The sequence below is a fragment of the Numida meleagris genome, chromosome 8 (assembly GCF_002078875.1).
Source record: "Numida meleagris isolate 19003 breed g44 Domestic line chromosome 8, NumMel1.0, whole genome shotgun sequence".
In the NCBI taxonomy this organism is placed as follows: domain Eukaryota; kingdom Metazoa; phylum Chordata; class Aves; order Galliformes; family Numididae; genus Numida; species Numida meleagris.
In genome coordinates this window covers 14,066,303-14,083,921 of record NC_034416.1, presented here as the reverse complement: position 1 = coordinate 14,083,921, position 17,619 = coordinate 14,066,303, and the positions used below count along the sequence as shown (strand labels likewise).

Here is a 17,619-nt window from a genome sequence, read left to right as displayed (position 1 = left end):
TAAATACTCTAGAGGACACTTGGGATGAAAGCCCCTGTCTCATTTTTGCGAAAAGGGAGCTGAGGAATGGGAGATGGAATTGAGAACTGGAAATCTCTGGTGTAGAGGGGCTAATGTGGTTCAAAGAGGAATCCAGTGTCTAAATGGCATTGGCATCTTGAGTCTCCTCAACCTGAATACCGTTTATACACATGCTTCTATGATCTGAAGCTAAACGTAATGTAGAGATGGACACGTACAGGCTGTGGGAAAGAGGTTTTGAAGGAAAGCTGATGATTGTTGTGTAATATCAACAGATTGTTTTCTTTTGAGTTCAGATTACATTAATGAGTTGTAGCAGTCCTGTGTCTTGAGTTATGACAGTGTTTGGTCTGACTGGTTGCTGGGCTGAAGTCAGTGGAATGAGGTTCAACAAGACCAAGTGCTGGGTCCTGCACTTTGGCCACAGCAACCCCAGGCAACATTACAGGCATGGCGCAGAGTGGCTGGAAGACTCTATGGAGGAAACGGACCTGGGGGTGTTGGTTGATGCTCGGCTGAGCATGAGCCAGCAGTGTGCCCAGGTGGCCAAGAAGGCCGATGGCATCCTGGCTTGTATCAGAAATAGTGTTGCCAGTAGGAGTGGGGAAGTCATTGTCCCTCTGTACTCAACACTGGTGAGGCCCCACCTCGAGTACTGTGTCCAGTTTTGGGCCCCTCACTGCAAAAAAGACATTGAGGCCCTGGAGCATGTTCAGAAGAGGGCGACGAAGCTGGTGAGGGGTCTGGAGCACAGGCCTTATGAGGAGCGGCTGAGGGAGCTGGGATTGTTCAGTCTGAAGAAGAGGAGGCTCAGGGGAGACCTCATCGCTCTCTATAACTACCTGAAGGGAGGTTGTAGTGAGCTGGGGGTCGGCCTCTTCTCTCTTGTAACTAGTGACAGGACGAGGGGGAATGGCCTCAAGTTGCACCAGGGGAGGTTCAGGCTGGTCATTAGGACATTCTACTTCTCTGAAAGAGTGGTCAGGTGCTGGAATGGGCTGCCCAGGGTGGTGGTTGAGTCACCAACCCCAGAGGTGTTCAAGGAATGTTTAGACGTTGTGCTGAGGGAACTATCGGTGATAGGTGGATGGTTGGACTGGATGATCTTGTAGGTCTTTTCCAATCTTGGTGATTCTATGATTCTATGACCGTGTGTGTATATTAGAATATACACACAAATACTGGGAAGTACTTTGTGTGTGTTTGTTTGTTTTAAGCAGAATACATGTATTCTAATATAATTTGATCGTGAAATTTCTCCTGCTTCTTCTTAGGTGAAGGGTTATGTGAGCGGGGTCCACCAGGTCCTCCAGGAATTCCAGGACAACAAGGCTTTGCAGGAGAGAGAGGCCAAAAAGGTGCATTGTCGTGGATATGTTTTGCTTTTTTTATTTTTTTCTTAAAGCTTGTTAAACAATATAAAGCCTGCATTAAGTAAGGGTAAACAGTGCTTCTTCCTGGTAGGATTGACTGTAGATGTTTTGTGTTTCTGAGTAAAAAGTCTGTTTTGTTTGGGCTTAGGATAGCTCCTCCTCTAGTGTAAGAGCACAGGAATCTCAAAGTGTCTGAGGGTGTAACCAATTTGCATGTGAGCCTATGAGTATGGGTCATCATTAACGTAAAATGAAACTTTGGATTTTGAAATACCTTCCAGATAGATAGAAACTTTATAAATTTGTAACAGCAAGTACCAACTCCATGTGAGAACATTAGAACATTTTATACTTATTCATTAAATTCAACATCTTTTAAGGAAAGTAACATTGCAGTTCTAAATACAAGATTCATTATTCAAGTTGGTCAGTCTAGAATAAGTTTGTCTGCTTGTTTGGTAAGGAAAAAAAGATATCTTTAATGTGTATCCTTGTCTCCAAAAAGACAACCTTGCAATGAGGATGCTGATAAGGGTAAGTGAGAATCTTTTCCTGGCTCAACCATGGACATCTTAGATGACTTTGAGCATCTCACTTAATTTTGTACTCCTTTCAAACATGGATGTTGTAAGGATTAATTAATTAACCTTAATGACATCCTTAGATATTACAGTGGTAAATGTCATAGAAAAGTCTGTATATGAATGAAATTTCTAAACTTCATGGAAAAACTACTTTTTTCTTTTAATTATATATATGTTTAGTGTATTGCTGAGTCAACCAGACATTTCCAGTGTTTATTTTGCCCTCTTGGAACTTAATTAAAGTTCAGGATGTTGGTATATATGTTTTAGAATTTTAGTTTGAAGTGTCAAGAACCTACTGTAGAAGGTGACAATTTCACAAGAAAAAAGTTCAGTTTTATTTTTGATTATTATTTTTTGTTTTGTTTTGTTTCATACTGCACTATCCTAAATACATTCTAACCATATATATTAGTTGTCTGATTCATAACGTCCAAAAAGCTTCAGTTTGGCCTTCATTGGGGAAGCTTTCTGATATTTAAGTTATCGAATAGTTAAATGAATTGTCATTTTTGGCCTGATATTATAGATTGGTAGCAAGAATTTTTAGTATTTTCTGAGATCTGATGCTCAAGTATGCTTTTTTAATGTGACTCTTCGTAGGTGATCAAGGAGACACATGCTTCAATTGTATAGGAACTGGAATATCTGGGCCTCCTGGTGAGAGAGGACCACCGGGACCTCCAGGTACTCCAGGTAAGGCTGTAATCTTCATTATTTTGCATAAAAGATTCTACAGAGCCACCTTCAGATTTGAGTATCTGTGTATTGTGTTCAAATTCGGATGCACAGTTGCCATCTCTGGTATATAGGTGGTTTGTGTCCTATCTTGCCCAGCTAGGGACTGTTAGGAGGGAACAGGCTGCATATACGTAAAATAAGCACTCATTTTTGAAAATCTCGTGTTTCAAAAATAATAATTTTATGATCAAAGACAGGCTTCCAAGCATTCTTCCTGTTGAAGGTATATGGCTTGCGGTAGATTTAGCTGAATGAGGAAAAAATTGTTTCTTCTACTTGCTATTTCTGAAATGATAGAAGACCTGGAGCTTCTCAAGTGGGACATTTTTTGGCCCTCCTGATTTGTGTTACGGGTTTTTTTTCCTGTCCAAATAAAATCAAGCTCTCTCATTTACTAAACCTTGCCTGATTTTAAACAGCTTGGCCTATTATCTTGTGCAAACAGCATATTTGGTATTTACAACTTCTGTATTTTTATGTTTTTTATCTTTTCCTGCACTGCTCAGGTTCTCCTGGTTTTCCTGGGCCAAAAGGTGAAAAAGGACTTCCGGGATTAACAGGCCTTGTAGGGCCACCAGTAAGTGGCGCTGTTATGTTTTTCTGGGCAAACAGAACATCTCATTTGTCTTACGTGTCTGGTAGATCTGTGTACAAATTCTTCTTTTACATGAATACTTCTTTGTGCGTCCCTTAGCTTGTTTGATCACATAATTCCTATGTTATGCCAACCTTGGACAGGGCACAAAAGGAAAAAAAAGTTGTTTGTTTGTTTTCCCTCAGGGATTCCCAGGGCCACCAGGTGCTCCTGGGAGACCTGGTCCTAAAGGAGACCCCGGGGATGTCTTGGCTTCTCCAAGAATGAAAGGTGACAAAGGAGACCCTGGCTTCCCTGGACCCCCAGGCCTTCCTGGCATAGATGGCACTCCCGGACGAGATGGACTGCCAGGTCCGCCTGGCCCTAAAGGGGAACCTGTGAGTTCCATTTTATGATGTCCTGATTGGACACATGTTTTGGATGCATTTGGAATAGTGCAGATAAGAGGACTGACAAATGCAGATTTTTCTTAATGTTATTAACTCAACAATTCTCTTCAGTAGACGCTAATCTCGTGATGATATGCAGAGTAGTTCCTGCCACCTGTCAATGCCTCCCCTCTTGGATCATATCAGTCAGTCCTTTCCATCATTCTCTCTATTTCATCTATATAGCGTGAAGAATTAATTAGCCAGGTTTAAACCTTGCCTTTACCATGTTAATAAGGTGCTGACAGTTAATGGCCATGCAGGTTAGAAGGATGAAAATTGTCAAAGAGTTTCAAAACAGAAGAAATTAAATACTTCACACGTTCCTCTTTCTTATTCTGCTGTTCCTTTTTTCAGGGCAGTGTTGCATTCAAAGGAGAAATGGGAATTCCAGGTGACCCAGGAATACCAGGTCTTCCTGGAGACAAAGGACTTCCTGGACCTCCTGGTTTTGGTCCACAAGGTTTACCTGGTGAAAAGGGCATCCAAGGTGTATCAGGTCGTCCAGGACCTCCTGGAGTTCCTGGTGAGTTAGTCTCTGTATGTTCTTGAACAAAAGCTGTAAGATTTTATCCATGGGCTCTGGATAGATCTCAGAACATAATGCTGCATTTAAGCTTTCCCAGTGTCATTGTAAGACCTAGCATTTATAAGTTCCCTTACTGAAGGTCACCAAAGAAGCACAAAGTCAGCTGAAATTTTATATTACTATAGAAATGTGATCTTCCCTTTGGCTCTGACCTCTAGAGAAGCATCTACTTTTTTATTTACTTTAGTAGAAATGCACTGTATCTTCCATCCGGCTTATGCTTAATTTTGGTGTGACCACATCTGCTTTTAGAAACAAGAGTTTGCTTTTGTTACTTCATTGTCAGCTGCACAGATCCTAAGCAAGTTGTACCGAATTCAGCTGTGGAAAATACTATTCGCATCATGGTACCTTGGAGGAAGCTGAAAAATGACCTAAATGACCTTACAAAAAACTCTTATATAAACAATGCTTCTAAGCCTATAAGTGCTGTATGGAGCTCTGGGCCAGATAGCCTAATGGGTAAAGTCTTTGTGGTGTTTATGTTCTTTGTAAGCTTGAGATATGGCTAGCAATTTTTCTTTCTCCTCAAATAAATACAGAGAAGATAATTCCATTGTCTGATATATATTTCCTCTTTCCTCTTCGGTCTCAGGTCCGAAAGGTGACCCTGGTCAGACTATTACAGAACCAGGAGTTCCTGGCCCCCCTGGTCCTCCAGGAAGAAATGGTGACCCAGGTCTTCCAGGTAAAGCAGCAACTTTACCAGTCCATGGAATTCCAAGAGCTTTTTTTTTTGATGACTGACTCTTGATAACTAAGTTGGCTTTCTTCTTTTTACAGGGGATCCTGGTCAGCCAGGTCAGCGTGGCTTATCAGGCATCCCAGGTGCAAAGGGAGAGCCAGGAATTCCTGGCATTGGACTTCCAGGTCCACCAGGCCCAAAAGGTGTGTTTGCAACCGTGTTGCTATACTTACCCTCTGAAAGAGGGGTCATCGAGGATTGTGCCTCTTCACTTACTCGTAGTTAATTTATATCTCTGTAGTCCTTAAAAAAATGCTTGTCTGGAATTTATACATCTTTAGACTTACAGAAATATGAGCAAAAAACCCGTATGCTGAGCTCTCAATTCTTCTGTTCACTATACTGCTCTTTGTGGTAGCTTACATTTTTCATTATCCCAAGGATACAAAAGCAAAAGAGAAAAGCTTTGAGAAATTATGAAAGTTTGAGCCATTGATAAATGATCTCCAAATGCTCTCTCAAGATTTTATTGTTTCAGATGTGAACTGTTTGTAATTGTTTGAACACACAGCAAGGGGAGTGTCCTCCTCTGAGCAGAGTCCCAGAGATCCTCTGTGGAAAAGACTGCATACTCAAAGCTATCTCAGCCAGAAGGGTACCTCCTGAGTATCCTCAGGCTAACACAGGACTACTTTACAGAGATTTCTTTTCATGATACCTGAACAGTTTTGGAAGAGTTGTTCTAATGCTCTCTGCTATCTTTTCCTCTGCTGCCCTAACCGTTATGTCATGTGTAGGTTTCCCAGGGATTCCAGGCCCACCCGGAGCTCCAGGAACTCCAGGTCGCCCTGGCCTAGATGGACCTCCTGGACCACCTGGTTTCCCAGGTCAGAAGGTCTGTGTTTGCTTATTTAATATAAAGTTTCATTTTCATGAAAGTTCTTTTGCATCTGTGAAGCTGGAAGGGAGGTTTTCACCTCTCATTGTTAGTTGCTGGTGAGGAAGTCACATTCTCTACTTGAAGCTTGAATGAGTGTAGACAAAATGAAATTGATCTCTTGAGATGATGCATGTTTTTTCTTTACTGCTCTAATATTTCTCAGGAGAGGCTAAACTCAAAGCTTCTTTTTACAATCTGTTGATTTTAATTTGTTACAGGGAGATCGTGGATTTGGAGTTCCAGGACCACCTGGACCCCCAGGACCACCAGGCGTAAAAGGAGTTCAAGGACCTAAAGGTGATCCTGGCTTCCCAGGAAACCCTGGTCTTCCAGGACGGGCGGGTTTTGATGGAACTCCAGGACCCAAAGGTATAGAGAAGTCTCCCCTTTTCTGTTCTCTTTTGAGCTTAAAAACTGTAGATGCAATAGGAATTATATGGCAATTACTTCAGAATCTATTTTTCCAAAGCACAGTTCCTTGTGTAAATGGAAACTTGTATTCTCAAAAGGCAAGTAAGCAAGAGAGTAGCTACCAGCTTGTGGGTCAGTCTCTGAAAATCTGTCATCTAGAGACAAATTAGGGGATTTGTGGGAGTAAAACTTTCAGTAGGATAGTTGTCGTTTTTGTCGTGTTAGCAAATGATGAATTCCTACTGTTAATGATTACCTGTATTACACTGCGGAGTATGTCTAGATTACTAGGGAGCATCTGTTAAGTTAGATGTGGATTATGGTGCAAGAATATGTCCCTGTGTAGTATAGAAATGTAACTCTATATATTCCACAGAGAGAGAAAGAGAAAGGAAATCTCTGGCTTGCCTCTGAGGTGTGGGGTTTTTTTTCCTATATCAAATCCATATTTATTTTGTTTGCAAAAGCAAGATTTCAGATGCAACCTGCAGGCACCACTCTACATCTGAAAGCAAGTATCTCTGAACTGAGTTCACTATTCAACTAAGCAAGAATGTTCTTTTAGGTGACCCTGGACCAAGCGGACCACCAGGACTTCCAGGCCCACCGGGCATCCCTGGCATTGGAGGCCAAGGGCCACCTGGACCTCCAGGACCACCAGGTCCTGTTGGCCCACCAGGTAAAATGCATATGAATTGTACCCTTAGGTTATTTCTGACATATTTCAGGAGGATACATGGAACATTCAAGGCCCCTCTGAACAGACAGATAAAGAAAAGTTGAAACTTTATGTCTGTTGAGCTGGCTGTCTTGCCAGTGATGTGGGCAAAACTTGTTGCACAGTGTTTTTTACTGAAATCAGGAGTTATATTCAACCTTGCTTTTTTCATGACATAGAGAGCTTAGTAGGTTGTAAAAACCTACTTCTTTTCTCTGCCTCAGCAGAGATTCCAGGAAATGTACAGAGACTGTGACACAATCTCTGTAAAGGAGTCTATTACAATATTTACTCTCCAGGACAAGAGAGAAGGTAGCACAATGTCAGCGTAGAGGTTTTGGGACACGGAGAAGGAGGAAAGCTGCCTTTAGATGCCTGTGCTGTGCTGTCATTACACTGGTTTCAAATAGCAAGATGATTCTTAAATTCCAAAACAATTTTCTAGCTTACCAAACTCTGTGCTCCAAATTCACTGGGCGAGAGATACTTTTAAATGATTTCTTTACATTATTATCTACAAATTTCATATATGTGTTTGGAAAGAAAGCAAACTAAATCCTCTATACAGTGTTAGTTATCCTCTGCTTAAATGGTGAGTGCAAATTCAAGAGAGTAATTCAGGTTCTCCCTTATATTATTAGGCAGTTTTTATTACAATGGAAGCTGAAGAACAGTTTAACTCTTAGAGAAACTTCTGAGTTCTGATTCGTTCTCTCAAATCTGCAAGGCATACAAGTTTCTTGAGTCCTGATAGGTTTAAAGTAGATCAACAAAGTAAGATCTAAAGATAGTGATAATCAGAATTCTATGTCTGAAAGGCGCTTGATTGTATTTTGTCCAAAATGACTGCTGATTGATGAAGATACGAATTTGTTCTATCTCTGTGCTCAAAGATTACATGTGCGTGCATGTACATCATTCTGTTCACAAAGCTTGTTTAGGGAGGTTCCTTTATTCCTGCACTCAGTGTATGGTCTTGCTGTGCGCCAGCCCCTGAGGTTGTAAGTGCATGACAGTCACCACAGTTAGAGCACTCTCTGTTGACATGAGGGTGCCTCAAGTACATTTTTTCACTAATTTCCCAGCTGGGAAAGGAATATGTGGTTGCTGCACCAGCAGATCTTGAATCTGTTGAGTGTTTAAGAGCTAGGGACCGAAGGAGGTCTGAACAAGGTGCTCAGAAGTTCCCTGAGCTATCAGGTAGGTCCTCTGCCTGGCTTACTGTGCTCGCCATACCTCTCCTGAACCTAAAACTACTCTTCAGGCTGAACTGAAGCAGAAGGCAACTCAAGTGTGTGTTGCTGGGGGGAGATGTTAGTATGGGTTTAAATGTTTCATCCAACGCATGCTGTTTGCTTTTCATGTAACACCTCTTCAGGTGTTGGCCAGAATTTGATTTCATGTGATCGCGGTATTCTGCAAAATATCAGTTTTGACAAATACAGAATTACTTACGGAGTTGGTGTACCAAAATGGTTATGTTTTCACTCTTCATATTTGTACTGACCAATTACTGTGGCTACTAAAGGCGTGGTTGCTCTGAAATCTAGTGCGTGGTTGATTCCCCATTTGAGAACTCCTTGTGATTCCCTCTGGCAGTGCCATTTCTCTGTTTTGTGCCTTACACTCCTGTCTCTCATCCCATGTTTCATTGTCTTCCAAGTCTGTTTTGATTCTTTTACTTGATGCGATGTTAGGGTAATGTTTCTGGGGCCCTGTTTTACAGGCAGTTTGGAAAATTCTTGTAAGGATTTCCCTCTTTAGATTTTCCTTTCTCTGTGCCATCATTTCTTCAAATAGTCCGCAGTAACTCGGCTTTTTTTTTGAACGCATTGCAGATTAGTCTAGAATTTATTTCGTTGTCTATATTATTCTAATTGTGACATGATCAGACTTTTGAGAACTAGAAATTTAACTAGAATTTATATTTGCAAAGTATCTTTAGATACTACATTCTGGATACTGAGTTTGCCCTATTTCTAGGTTAAAAGTTATTTTGTCTTTTTTGGTCTTTTTTTTTTTTCCGACTTGCTGATAGAACATGCACAATCCCTATCCATCCCCTGGTATTGTTTTTTCTCTGCAAGGTAAGCAGTTCCAGGCACATGACACTGTGGTTTAATGCAGTGGTAAGCAGCTGCCCATAGAGAGCGTGCTTATAATTAACAAGGGGAAGTCTGCAGACTGCGCGGTCAAGAAAATGTGATCTGCCTTTTTGGCATGAAAAGTGCACATCACGACATCATTCTTAAGCTTGTTCCTGCATCTGAGAAGGAGGAATCCCCATCTGTTAGAGCAATACTGCCTTGTATTTGTGAGCGTTTGGTATAACATTTTCATAATCTCAGTATGCTATGCTAGGGCATGCAAAATGCAGTAAACCATCTCGGCAAGTGTAAGGATGTAAATTTGAAAAATGAAACAGTGAAATAAAACACATATTGAGTGTTTTGGTTTGTGGGTTTCTTTTTTTGTATTTGTTATAAAGTAGAAGTATCTCTTGAAAATCCCAATTTGAAGGGATTTACTAGATACAAGAAGCTACCTGGTAGGATGTATTCATGTTCAAAAGGTGCCTGCCCAAGCCAGTAACCAGTAGATCATGATGGTTTCATGTAAGAGTTCAGAAACACCTTGTTCCTCTCAGTTGTGAAGAGAAGGCTAGACATGGAGAGAGGGGGCAATACAGTTTCTTAAAGAATGTGTCATCAGTATTTGAAAATACCTCACTTTGTTTCTTGTTTCTGCATACGATGGTGGCTGCACTGTGAACGAGACCCCCAGATTTCCTTACAGTCTGGTTTCTCTTAACTGTTAGTATTGTATTCTTTGTGCTTAGATCTGTTTTGGATAACTTTAGTGTAGTGTTTTGGATTTTGTTTGCTTTTTTTTTTCCTCTAACTTGTATGTGCTTTATTTTATTTCCTAACTTAACGACTATTGCAACTCCTTACTGCTACCTGTCTCAGCTTCCTGCTAAGCTCTAACTCACTGGCTTATTGAACCTCAGATTCCCCAGGTACCGTGGTTTCTTTACCAAAGCTTTTTCTTAGCTTCAGATTTCAGAATAGTCAATTTTTGCCTTTCAAGAGTGTGTACCGTCTCTGATACAGTGCACTGGAGGGAAACAAGCTGTCTGCTTGCTTCAGCAGTGCCTCAAGCTCAGAATCGTTAGCATTAAACAATGTTGAGCATATTCTGACAATTCATATTTTTCACTCAGACAAATGTAATGCAGTGCAGAATTTTGCTATCCTTCAGAAATATTCAGCCGTTACCTTAGAATGTTATAAAATGGAGTCATTAATGGAAATATACTTCTGAGGATCTCCTTATACTTAATGATAAAATACAAACCAGTCTAATCAATCTTGGATATTTATTTTATTAATCAGAATTAAATGACTATTGAAGAAAGTTGTTCCTTTCCTTAAATATTTGCTACAGTTTAGTGAAATTTTAGTAATACATCTCTTCAGGAGAATGTTCAGGGGAGTACGGCCTTTAATGCCTGGGAAGCCATTAAAAATACTTGGCTTTGAAAGAATTTGTGGGTTTTCATCAGCAATAGGAATGCAGATGAAACTTGTCTGTTGCTACAGTACAATGCCCAGAGACACATACATCTCAGCCTTGTCCTGTTTTTTTGCTAAAAGGTTGTATCTTAACATTGTCCAGGGTTGCAGGGCGTACCAGGGGAGAAAGGGGATCCAGGTCCTCCAGGCGTCGATGTTCCTGGCCCTCCAGGTGACCAAGGATCCCCAGGATATCCAGGACCCCCTGGCCTCCCAGGCCCTCAGGGTTCACCTGGACCACCTGGTCGGGATGGAATACCTGGATTTCCAGGTAAGTTCACGTTTTTTACCTGTGGACAAAGGCCAAGCTGTGGTTACAAGTGGATGTTTTTTATGCTTGGCTTAGAGAGCCTCAGTGTTTATCCTATTTATTTGAAGTTGGATACACGTTAACTATTACATTTCATAGTGTTGTTGCATTAAACTCCTCCTCACCTCTCCACTCTTCCCGTTAGCTTGCTACAGTATCCTCCATGTTATTGTTTCATAGCTTTCAAAAGTGAAATCAATCATTTTCATTATGAAAACTTTCTTGTTTGTTTTCTGATTTCTTATCCAGTCATTGCTACAATGTAGGTTGTTTTTTTTTTAAAGGAAGTAATTACAAATGCTGTCCACTGGATCTAGTGCATAGTTTTAAATATTCATATCCTTATTCTGTTTGTTATTTAGTCACGATGGTCTTTTTCTCTGTCTGGATGAGAAATCTGAATTTTAAGATTTGAGGGTCTCTGTTTATGCATAGAGGGATCCATATAAAAGTTTTTAAAAGTAGTGTATTTTTAATTGTCTTCTTGGTTTTCAATAAATTTGAGTTTACTCTCAAGCGAGTATTTGTTTTTCAAACCAGAGAACTAAACTTACTGGAGGCCTAAATCTACTTTGTACTGAACAGTGCACTGCAGATTTTCTTCCTAGGACTTAACTGTGGAAAAATTGGTAAAATTCTCAAGTGTTTTTCTACCTAATTTAGATCAGTGAAGAATTGTGATTTCCTTAAAACATAGTTCAGGCTTTATGTGCGTGTGCTCATTAATACCATAGAGATACAGGCAAGTAAAGGTGTACTGATGGGTTTTGGCTTTTTGTGTGGAATAACAATGGTGATTCAATGTGTTTAGGTGCCAAAGGTGAGATGGGCATCATGGGAGCCCCTGGGCCTCCAGGGCCTCCAGGAACTCCTGGAAGAAGTGGCCTTCCTGGCTTGAAAGGTACTGTTTGTTTTATCCTACCATGAATAGAATGCAGAATGCTGTTTTCCATGTCCTGTATGGAAAGTGGCTTTGTAATGCTAATATCACAAATTTATTACTGGGGTCCATGTGGGTTATCTTGACAGTTCTAATGTTCATACTTGCTTTCCAGTTTTAAGCCATAGCATTGAGACAGTCTTCTTCAATTGATATCATGAAATGTTACCTATTTTTAGAATGTTATCTTTGGATCAATGGGACCCAAGTAGGGCTCTCTCAGTGTGGGTCACGCAGACAGCAGTTTCGTCTGAGCTGACAGTCTGCCTTCTTGCAGAACACAGACATCCCCATGCAGTCCACTCACTCAGATTTGTTCCAGGGCTTAAGTTGCTGTGGAGAACCTTGCATAAACTGACTGATCATTCACTGAATTCAAACTTCATGGATAGGTCGTGGCCAACCTGTGTAAGAAAAAGAATTTGAAATATGTTAGCCTACCTTATGGATTGTATTCTTCCCTTTTGTTGTCTTTACCTACTATAGGTAACAGTGGATTGCCTGGCCCCCCAGGGCCTCCTGGACCATTAGGTCAGAAAGGTGTCAAAGGTGAAGCAGGCCTGCCAGGTCCACCTGGAAGAGTTGATCCAAAACAGCTAGGAGCAAAAGGAGAAAAAGGCGAGCCGGGTGTTCCAGGTATAGAACTTTGCTTGTGGATTCTGGGGAGGTGGCTTGGCCCCATAGATAACAGTGACCTGTAACTGAATCCATTACAATTCATTCTTTCTTACAGAAAAAATAAACTTAGAATAGGAAAGTCGAGTCAGGTTCTCTTATTTTAAGCTTTCTTATTAAAGGAATTCTATGACAAAGGTACTCAATGTGGTTGGTTTGCAATGTCATTGTTCATTAACATTGTTATATTATTTGGTCTGTGACTATATTGTAATAGCACTAATGCGCTCTTACCAGGGTTAGGATTCAGTCTTCTGTTGTTATTCCTAAGTATGATGAGAGATAGTTGTCATGGCTGCTGTGCTAGCTGTATTGCTGCTGTCTCTCAGGCCCTTGGGATTTTGCCTTGTAGGATGGAATTGCACAGGTCATCAGCTCATGCATCGCCTCCAAATTCTCCTTTTGGGTGTCTCTGTATGCTTACCCTCAGCTCAGCAAAATGTCATCTCTGTGTGTCATCTCAAGAAGCTGGAAGCCTTGAAGGTTTTCTCAGTTCACTCCAGTCTGTTTTCTCTCTTGCTTGTGTTTCTACTCCCTCTTCCTCATCCCCTACAAGTGTTCTGATGTCTTCTTTGAACTCTGATTTAGTCTTGAGAAGAGTAAAAATATTCTACCCTAGAGAGAACCAGAATGCCTTTCTCTAACGTTGTCCCAGCCACTATGTGCTAATTTATCTGTTGTATTAAGTTCTGTGAAGCCTAGGTAAGCTCCTAAGACACTTGCTGTTTTATTTTTTCCTGTTAAGTGAGAGCTGTAGAAAGCAGACTTAAGTATGCCTGTATAGCAGTACAAACTTATTGTATGGGATAGTAACCACATAGTAGTTGTAAAAATCTGACAAAATACCTGCATTACTTGTTAAAACAGCTCAATCCTAAAGTACTTTGGGTGTACTGATGTAATTTAACACATATATCAATAATCTGAATGAATATAGAGAGGTTAGAGCATAGAGTCTGCTAATCCAAAAAGAGTCCCTTCCAAGTGAAGCATACTGACGTTAGTTGAAAAGTTACTTTTTACTCTGCCTGCAGCATATTGTTTTCATTCTGCAGTCATTTCAAACTTTTCAGTAGCAATATTTCTGGTCCTGTGATATGTCTCTTGGCCAAATGCAGAGGGAATTATGTTTACTGAAGAAAAATCCCTATTTGGATTTTTATTCGTACATGTAAACATCCAATAATTTAATGTAAAAGCAACTATACAGTATTAGTCATAATAATAATAACTAAATATATCTTTTTCTTTAAGGTATTCCTGGTTTATCAGGGCAGAAAGGTTATCAAGGTCTCCCAGGTGACCCCGGTCCACCAGGACTTAGTGGTCCACCAGGCGCACCAGGTTTGCCAGGTAAGTAAGCAAGGCTTTAGATGGATAGTTTTGTTACATAAAATATTTGTGCATTTTTATATCATGGGATTGGGATGTTAATACAGGCATATCTAAGAAAAGCCTAAGGATTTACACTTAAAGCTGCAGCACAGTTTGGGTCTGTTCAAAATGATTATCCAGACAGCGTGCTTTGAGTTCTTTGCTCCAACAGACCCAAAAGCAGTGTTATGCTGATTCCACTGAAGGTGAGGACTGCCTTTAGGATGACTGGACAAGCACATATTGCTTGAGTAACCAAAGTGACTGCAGGATTTGCCAACAGGACTTGCATTTTTTTTTTACGTTTACATCTTACATTGTTAATCATTATACTTGCCCTTTTCAAATGGCCAATTGAGTGTAGTGTGAAAGCTGTCTGGATATCACATCTTTGCTTTCAAGAATTCTGAGGATCAAGAAAACAAATTCTGTTTTGCTGCACTTCTTCCTACAGCTACCTCAAGTCATCCGAATTCTGGGATCTTTGCTCACTATGTCTGATGTAGGTCTCGCTCTAAATACCTTGTTGGGCTTTGGGAATTTTCTAACCATCCAGGACTCATGCCAGTTAGAACGCTGTAGGTCACTTTTAACTTTCTAATAAAAGCTACTGCCTATTGCAGATGAGGAGGAGATAATGCGTTCATTCTGCAAAACAGTTCACAAGAGACCAAGTCACAGTGGTACTAAATTATTTCAGATTGTTACTATATCGTAGGCTGAGATTTGACCCATTTAATCAGACTAATCTCCACAGCAAGGAAGAAATTGTCCTAATCAAATCTTGGCAAAGAACTGAAGAAGTTTAAAATTTCTCTGCAGATGGGGAAGAAGTTTGTAGGAGAAGCTTGAGGCCTAAAGCAACTCCAAATCCATTGCCTTCCGTAATTAGATGACAAGCGTATTCATATGACAGCATATGAATATCAGAAACTTTTAATTACCATTAGTAATTAACTAAACCCACAACTTTTCCAGGCATCAAGGGAGACATGGGGCTTCCTGGGCAGCCAGGACCAACAGGACCCCCGGGGCTAAAAGGTGCCATGGGTGAGATGGGCCTTCCAGGTTAGTTCTTGTGCTCATATTTTATTTTGTTTAAGCTAGTGCTTTTCATTTCTGTAATACAAAAGTGGACCTGCTTGTGTGCAAAATGTAGTAATTTATTTAAGTGGGAATGCACGTGAGAAAATTCAAATACTAAATATACTGTAAATGTACGTAATTTTAAAGTGCTGGCAGAAGTAGAAGCAGGATGATCTGCTTTTTCTAACTTCCATTTTTTCTGATTTCTTAGATTCCATTCTGTGAAATAGTTCAGAAAAATGATTAAGTAAGTCCAGTTTTCATTAGACAGACATCAGATATAAACATAACAGGGGAAGGAGTCTTTATAATGACTGCTGAAACAAAACTTCCCATTTCTGACTATTGTGATATTAAATTGTGCCTCTGTAATAAAAAGAGGTGTTTGGATTTGTGTACGTTAAGAATGGAAAGAAAGAAATCTTAGAGATGTCCTGAAAAACTCATGAAAGTTCTTAGATAATTGCTGTAGTTGTTAAAAAATAAAAGAATATTCGTTATTCAAAGCCAGTTTGTTAGTCCTGACTAGTTCAGTTGGTATAATTTGCGTGACTTCTCTGAACCACTGCAGAAGGTTTATTTATATTACAAAACTTGCATTTTGTATTCTGGATAGGTCCCCCAGGAAGTAAAGGCAGCCAAGGAATAGCAGGACGTCCAGGGCAGCCTGGGCCTGCTGGATTTCCTGGACTGAAAGGGGAGAAGGGTGACCCTGGCCTTTCAAGCATCGGTATTCCTGGTCTGCCTGGACCAAAGGTACACTTACAACATTTTTCAGTAGGAAATTACATGAGGAAATCAGATGCTTTGTTGTTCTTTTTTTTTTTTGAAAACTGTATTTTAATTTTTATAATCATAAATATACATATAAATACATGAAGAACAAACGGGATTTCCTGTAGTCTGTTCTTCTGAGGTGGGAGCAAAAATTTGTAATTTTAATGGGGAAAATATTTATGTATAATTTAATCTGCTGCGAGCTGAAGATGATTTACCAGGCTTCCCGGTTTGCATTGATGCTCACTGACGTTTTGAGAACGGATATGGATTTATACAAGTATCTTTGTTCCCGTGTCTAACAATGCAGTTAATTCCGGAAAAAAAGTTAAGACTATGCATTTAAGAATAAGTTACTATGGAAATGACATATCATTATTAATGCTGTGTAAAATGTTAAAGTGTATAGAGAACTTTTGCACTAACACTTCACGGTATCCTTTCTGTCACTCTCAAGAATAGATGAAAGGACTTACAGAACACCTAGCAGATTTCACTGATATTTTACAGTTGCTGTTGAGCAGCAATTAATTTAGCAAAAACATTGCATGATTTAAGCTCCACAGGTTTGGGTTTTTTTCTTTTTTTCTTCTCCATTGTCATGGAGTACTGCCTAGTGAAAGAATCTTGACTTCTTAAAACTTGATTGCATTTTCACAGAATCACACAATGTTTGAATTTGGGAGAAACCTCTAGAGGTTACTTCTTCCAACCCTCCTGCTTGGGCAGGGTCACCCAGAGCAGGTTGCCCAGGACCATGTTGCGGGCCCAGGACCACGTTCGTTTTGCTGCTTATTCTCTAGTGCCACAATCCTCAGTTCAGTTGTCAAAATTCTCTTGATACTCCTAGGCAGTTGTGCAACTTGGGCAGAGAGTAAGCCTCAATAGGTAGAAGATTGCTTGAGTCCCTGCAGATAGGTGAATAACAGGTGATGTTACGCTTAGTAAAAACATTGTATGTTTCTTTCAAGACTGTCGAAAGCAATAGACCAACTTTTGGTATGTTTTATAGAACACCGAAGTTCTCCTGTCTGTTTTGTTCCATTTTTGATTACCATGCGTATAATTATGTCATTTCAGAGATGAGCTAATTATCCTTCTACTTTTAAAAACTTTACTTAATTGCTGTTCACTCCTTATATCTATGCTTTAAACCCATTTCTGGTTTTGTATGTGTATATTGGTAACCCAAATAACCTTTAAGATTTGACATTTGGTTATGGCTAAAACTATAAAAGCTGTCTCTGGTTTTTGAATGTCAAACTACCAAAAAGTTCTGGGAAATCCCAGTCGATGAACTGGTATGTGAGCACAACAATTTAGGATTAAATAGGAATGCATCAGGATTGTGCAGATATGTGCAAGATGACTTTCCTTTCTCACTTGCATCGTCACTAGTATCAAAGAAAGTGCTTGGCTCTCTTAATAGCAGTTGAAAATTTGATTAGGAGAAAGTTCTGCTGGCAAACTGAAAATGTTGGTTTGCTATTGGGCTTTTTTGTGTGTGTGTGAGATTGTTAACATTAACTGGATGTAAGAAACATGCACAACATAATTGTGATGGTGAGACTGGGAACGTACAAGAAGGACATACTGCTCCTGCAGAGACTGGGTTCTTATTTCTGCTTAATGTTTTCTAGGGTGATCTTGGTTTGCCTGGATACCCGGGTAGTCCAGGCAGTAAAGGTATAGCTGGAAATCCTGGTTTGCCTGGATTACCAGGCAGTCCAGGTGCAAAAGGAGAGCCAGGCCTTCCTGGATTCCCAGGTAATTCTGAACAGGATGTTTTTCTGTTCC

General features: G+C 40.1%; 1 protein-coding gene across 5 annotated transcripts in view; it reads left to right on the top strand.

The window, feature by feature from the left end:
• COL4A5 (collagen type IV alpha 5 chain) overlaps positions 1-17,619 on the top strand; it is an 81,191-nt gene that overhangs the window by 45,271 nt on the left and 18,301 nt on the right. For all 5 annotated transcript variants that reach the window (XM_021406337.1, XM_021406336.1, XM_021406340.1 and 2 more), the window contains exons 21-37: positions 1,296-1,379; positions 2,582-2,674; positions 3,226-3,296; positions 3,500-3,691; positions 4,100-4,268; positions 4,927-5,019; positions 5,115-5,219; positions 5,814-5,911; positions 6,175-6,325; positions 6,933-7,046; positions 10,764-10,931; positions 11,782-11,871; positions 12,397-12,546; positions 13,840-13,938; positions 14,938-15,027; positions 15,662-15,801; positions 17,463-17,589. In XM_021406337.1, coding sequence (XP_021262012.1) covers positions 1,296-1,379; positions 2,582-2,674; positions 3,226-3,296; positions 3,500-3,691; positions 4,100-4,268; positions 4,927-5,019; positions 5,115-5,219; positions 5,814-5,911; positions 6,175-6,325; positions 6,933-7,046; positions 10,764-10,931; positions 11,782-11,871; positions 12,397-12,546; positions 13,840-13,938; positions 14,938-15,027; positions 15,662-15,801; positions 17,463-17,589 — 2,034 coding nt within the window. The remainder of the gene's footprint in view (positions 1-1,295; positions 1,380-2,581; positions 2,675-3,225; positions 3,297-3,499; positions 3,692-4,099; positions 4,269-4,926; positions 5,020-5,114; positions 5,220-5,813; positions 5,912-6,174; positions 6,326-6,932; positions 7,047-10,763; positions 10,932-11,781; positions 11,872-12,396; positions 12,547-13,839; positions 13,939-14,937; positions 15,028-15,661; positions 15,802-17,462; positions 17,590-17,619) is intronic.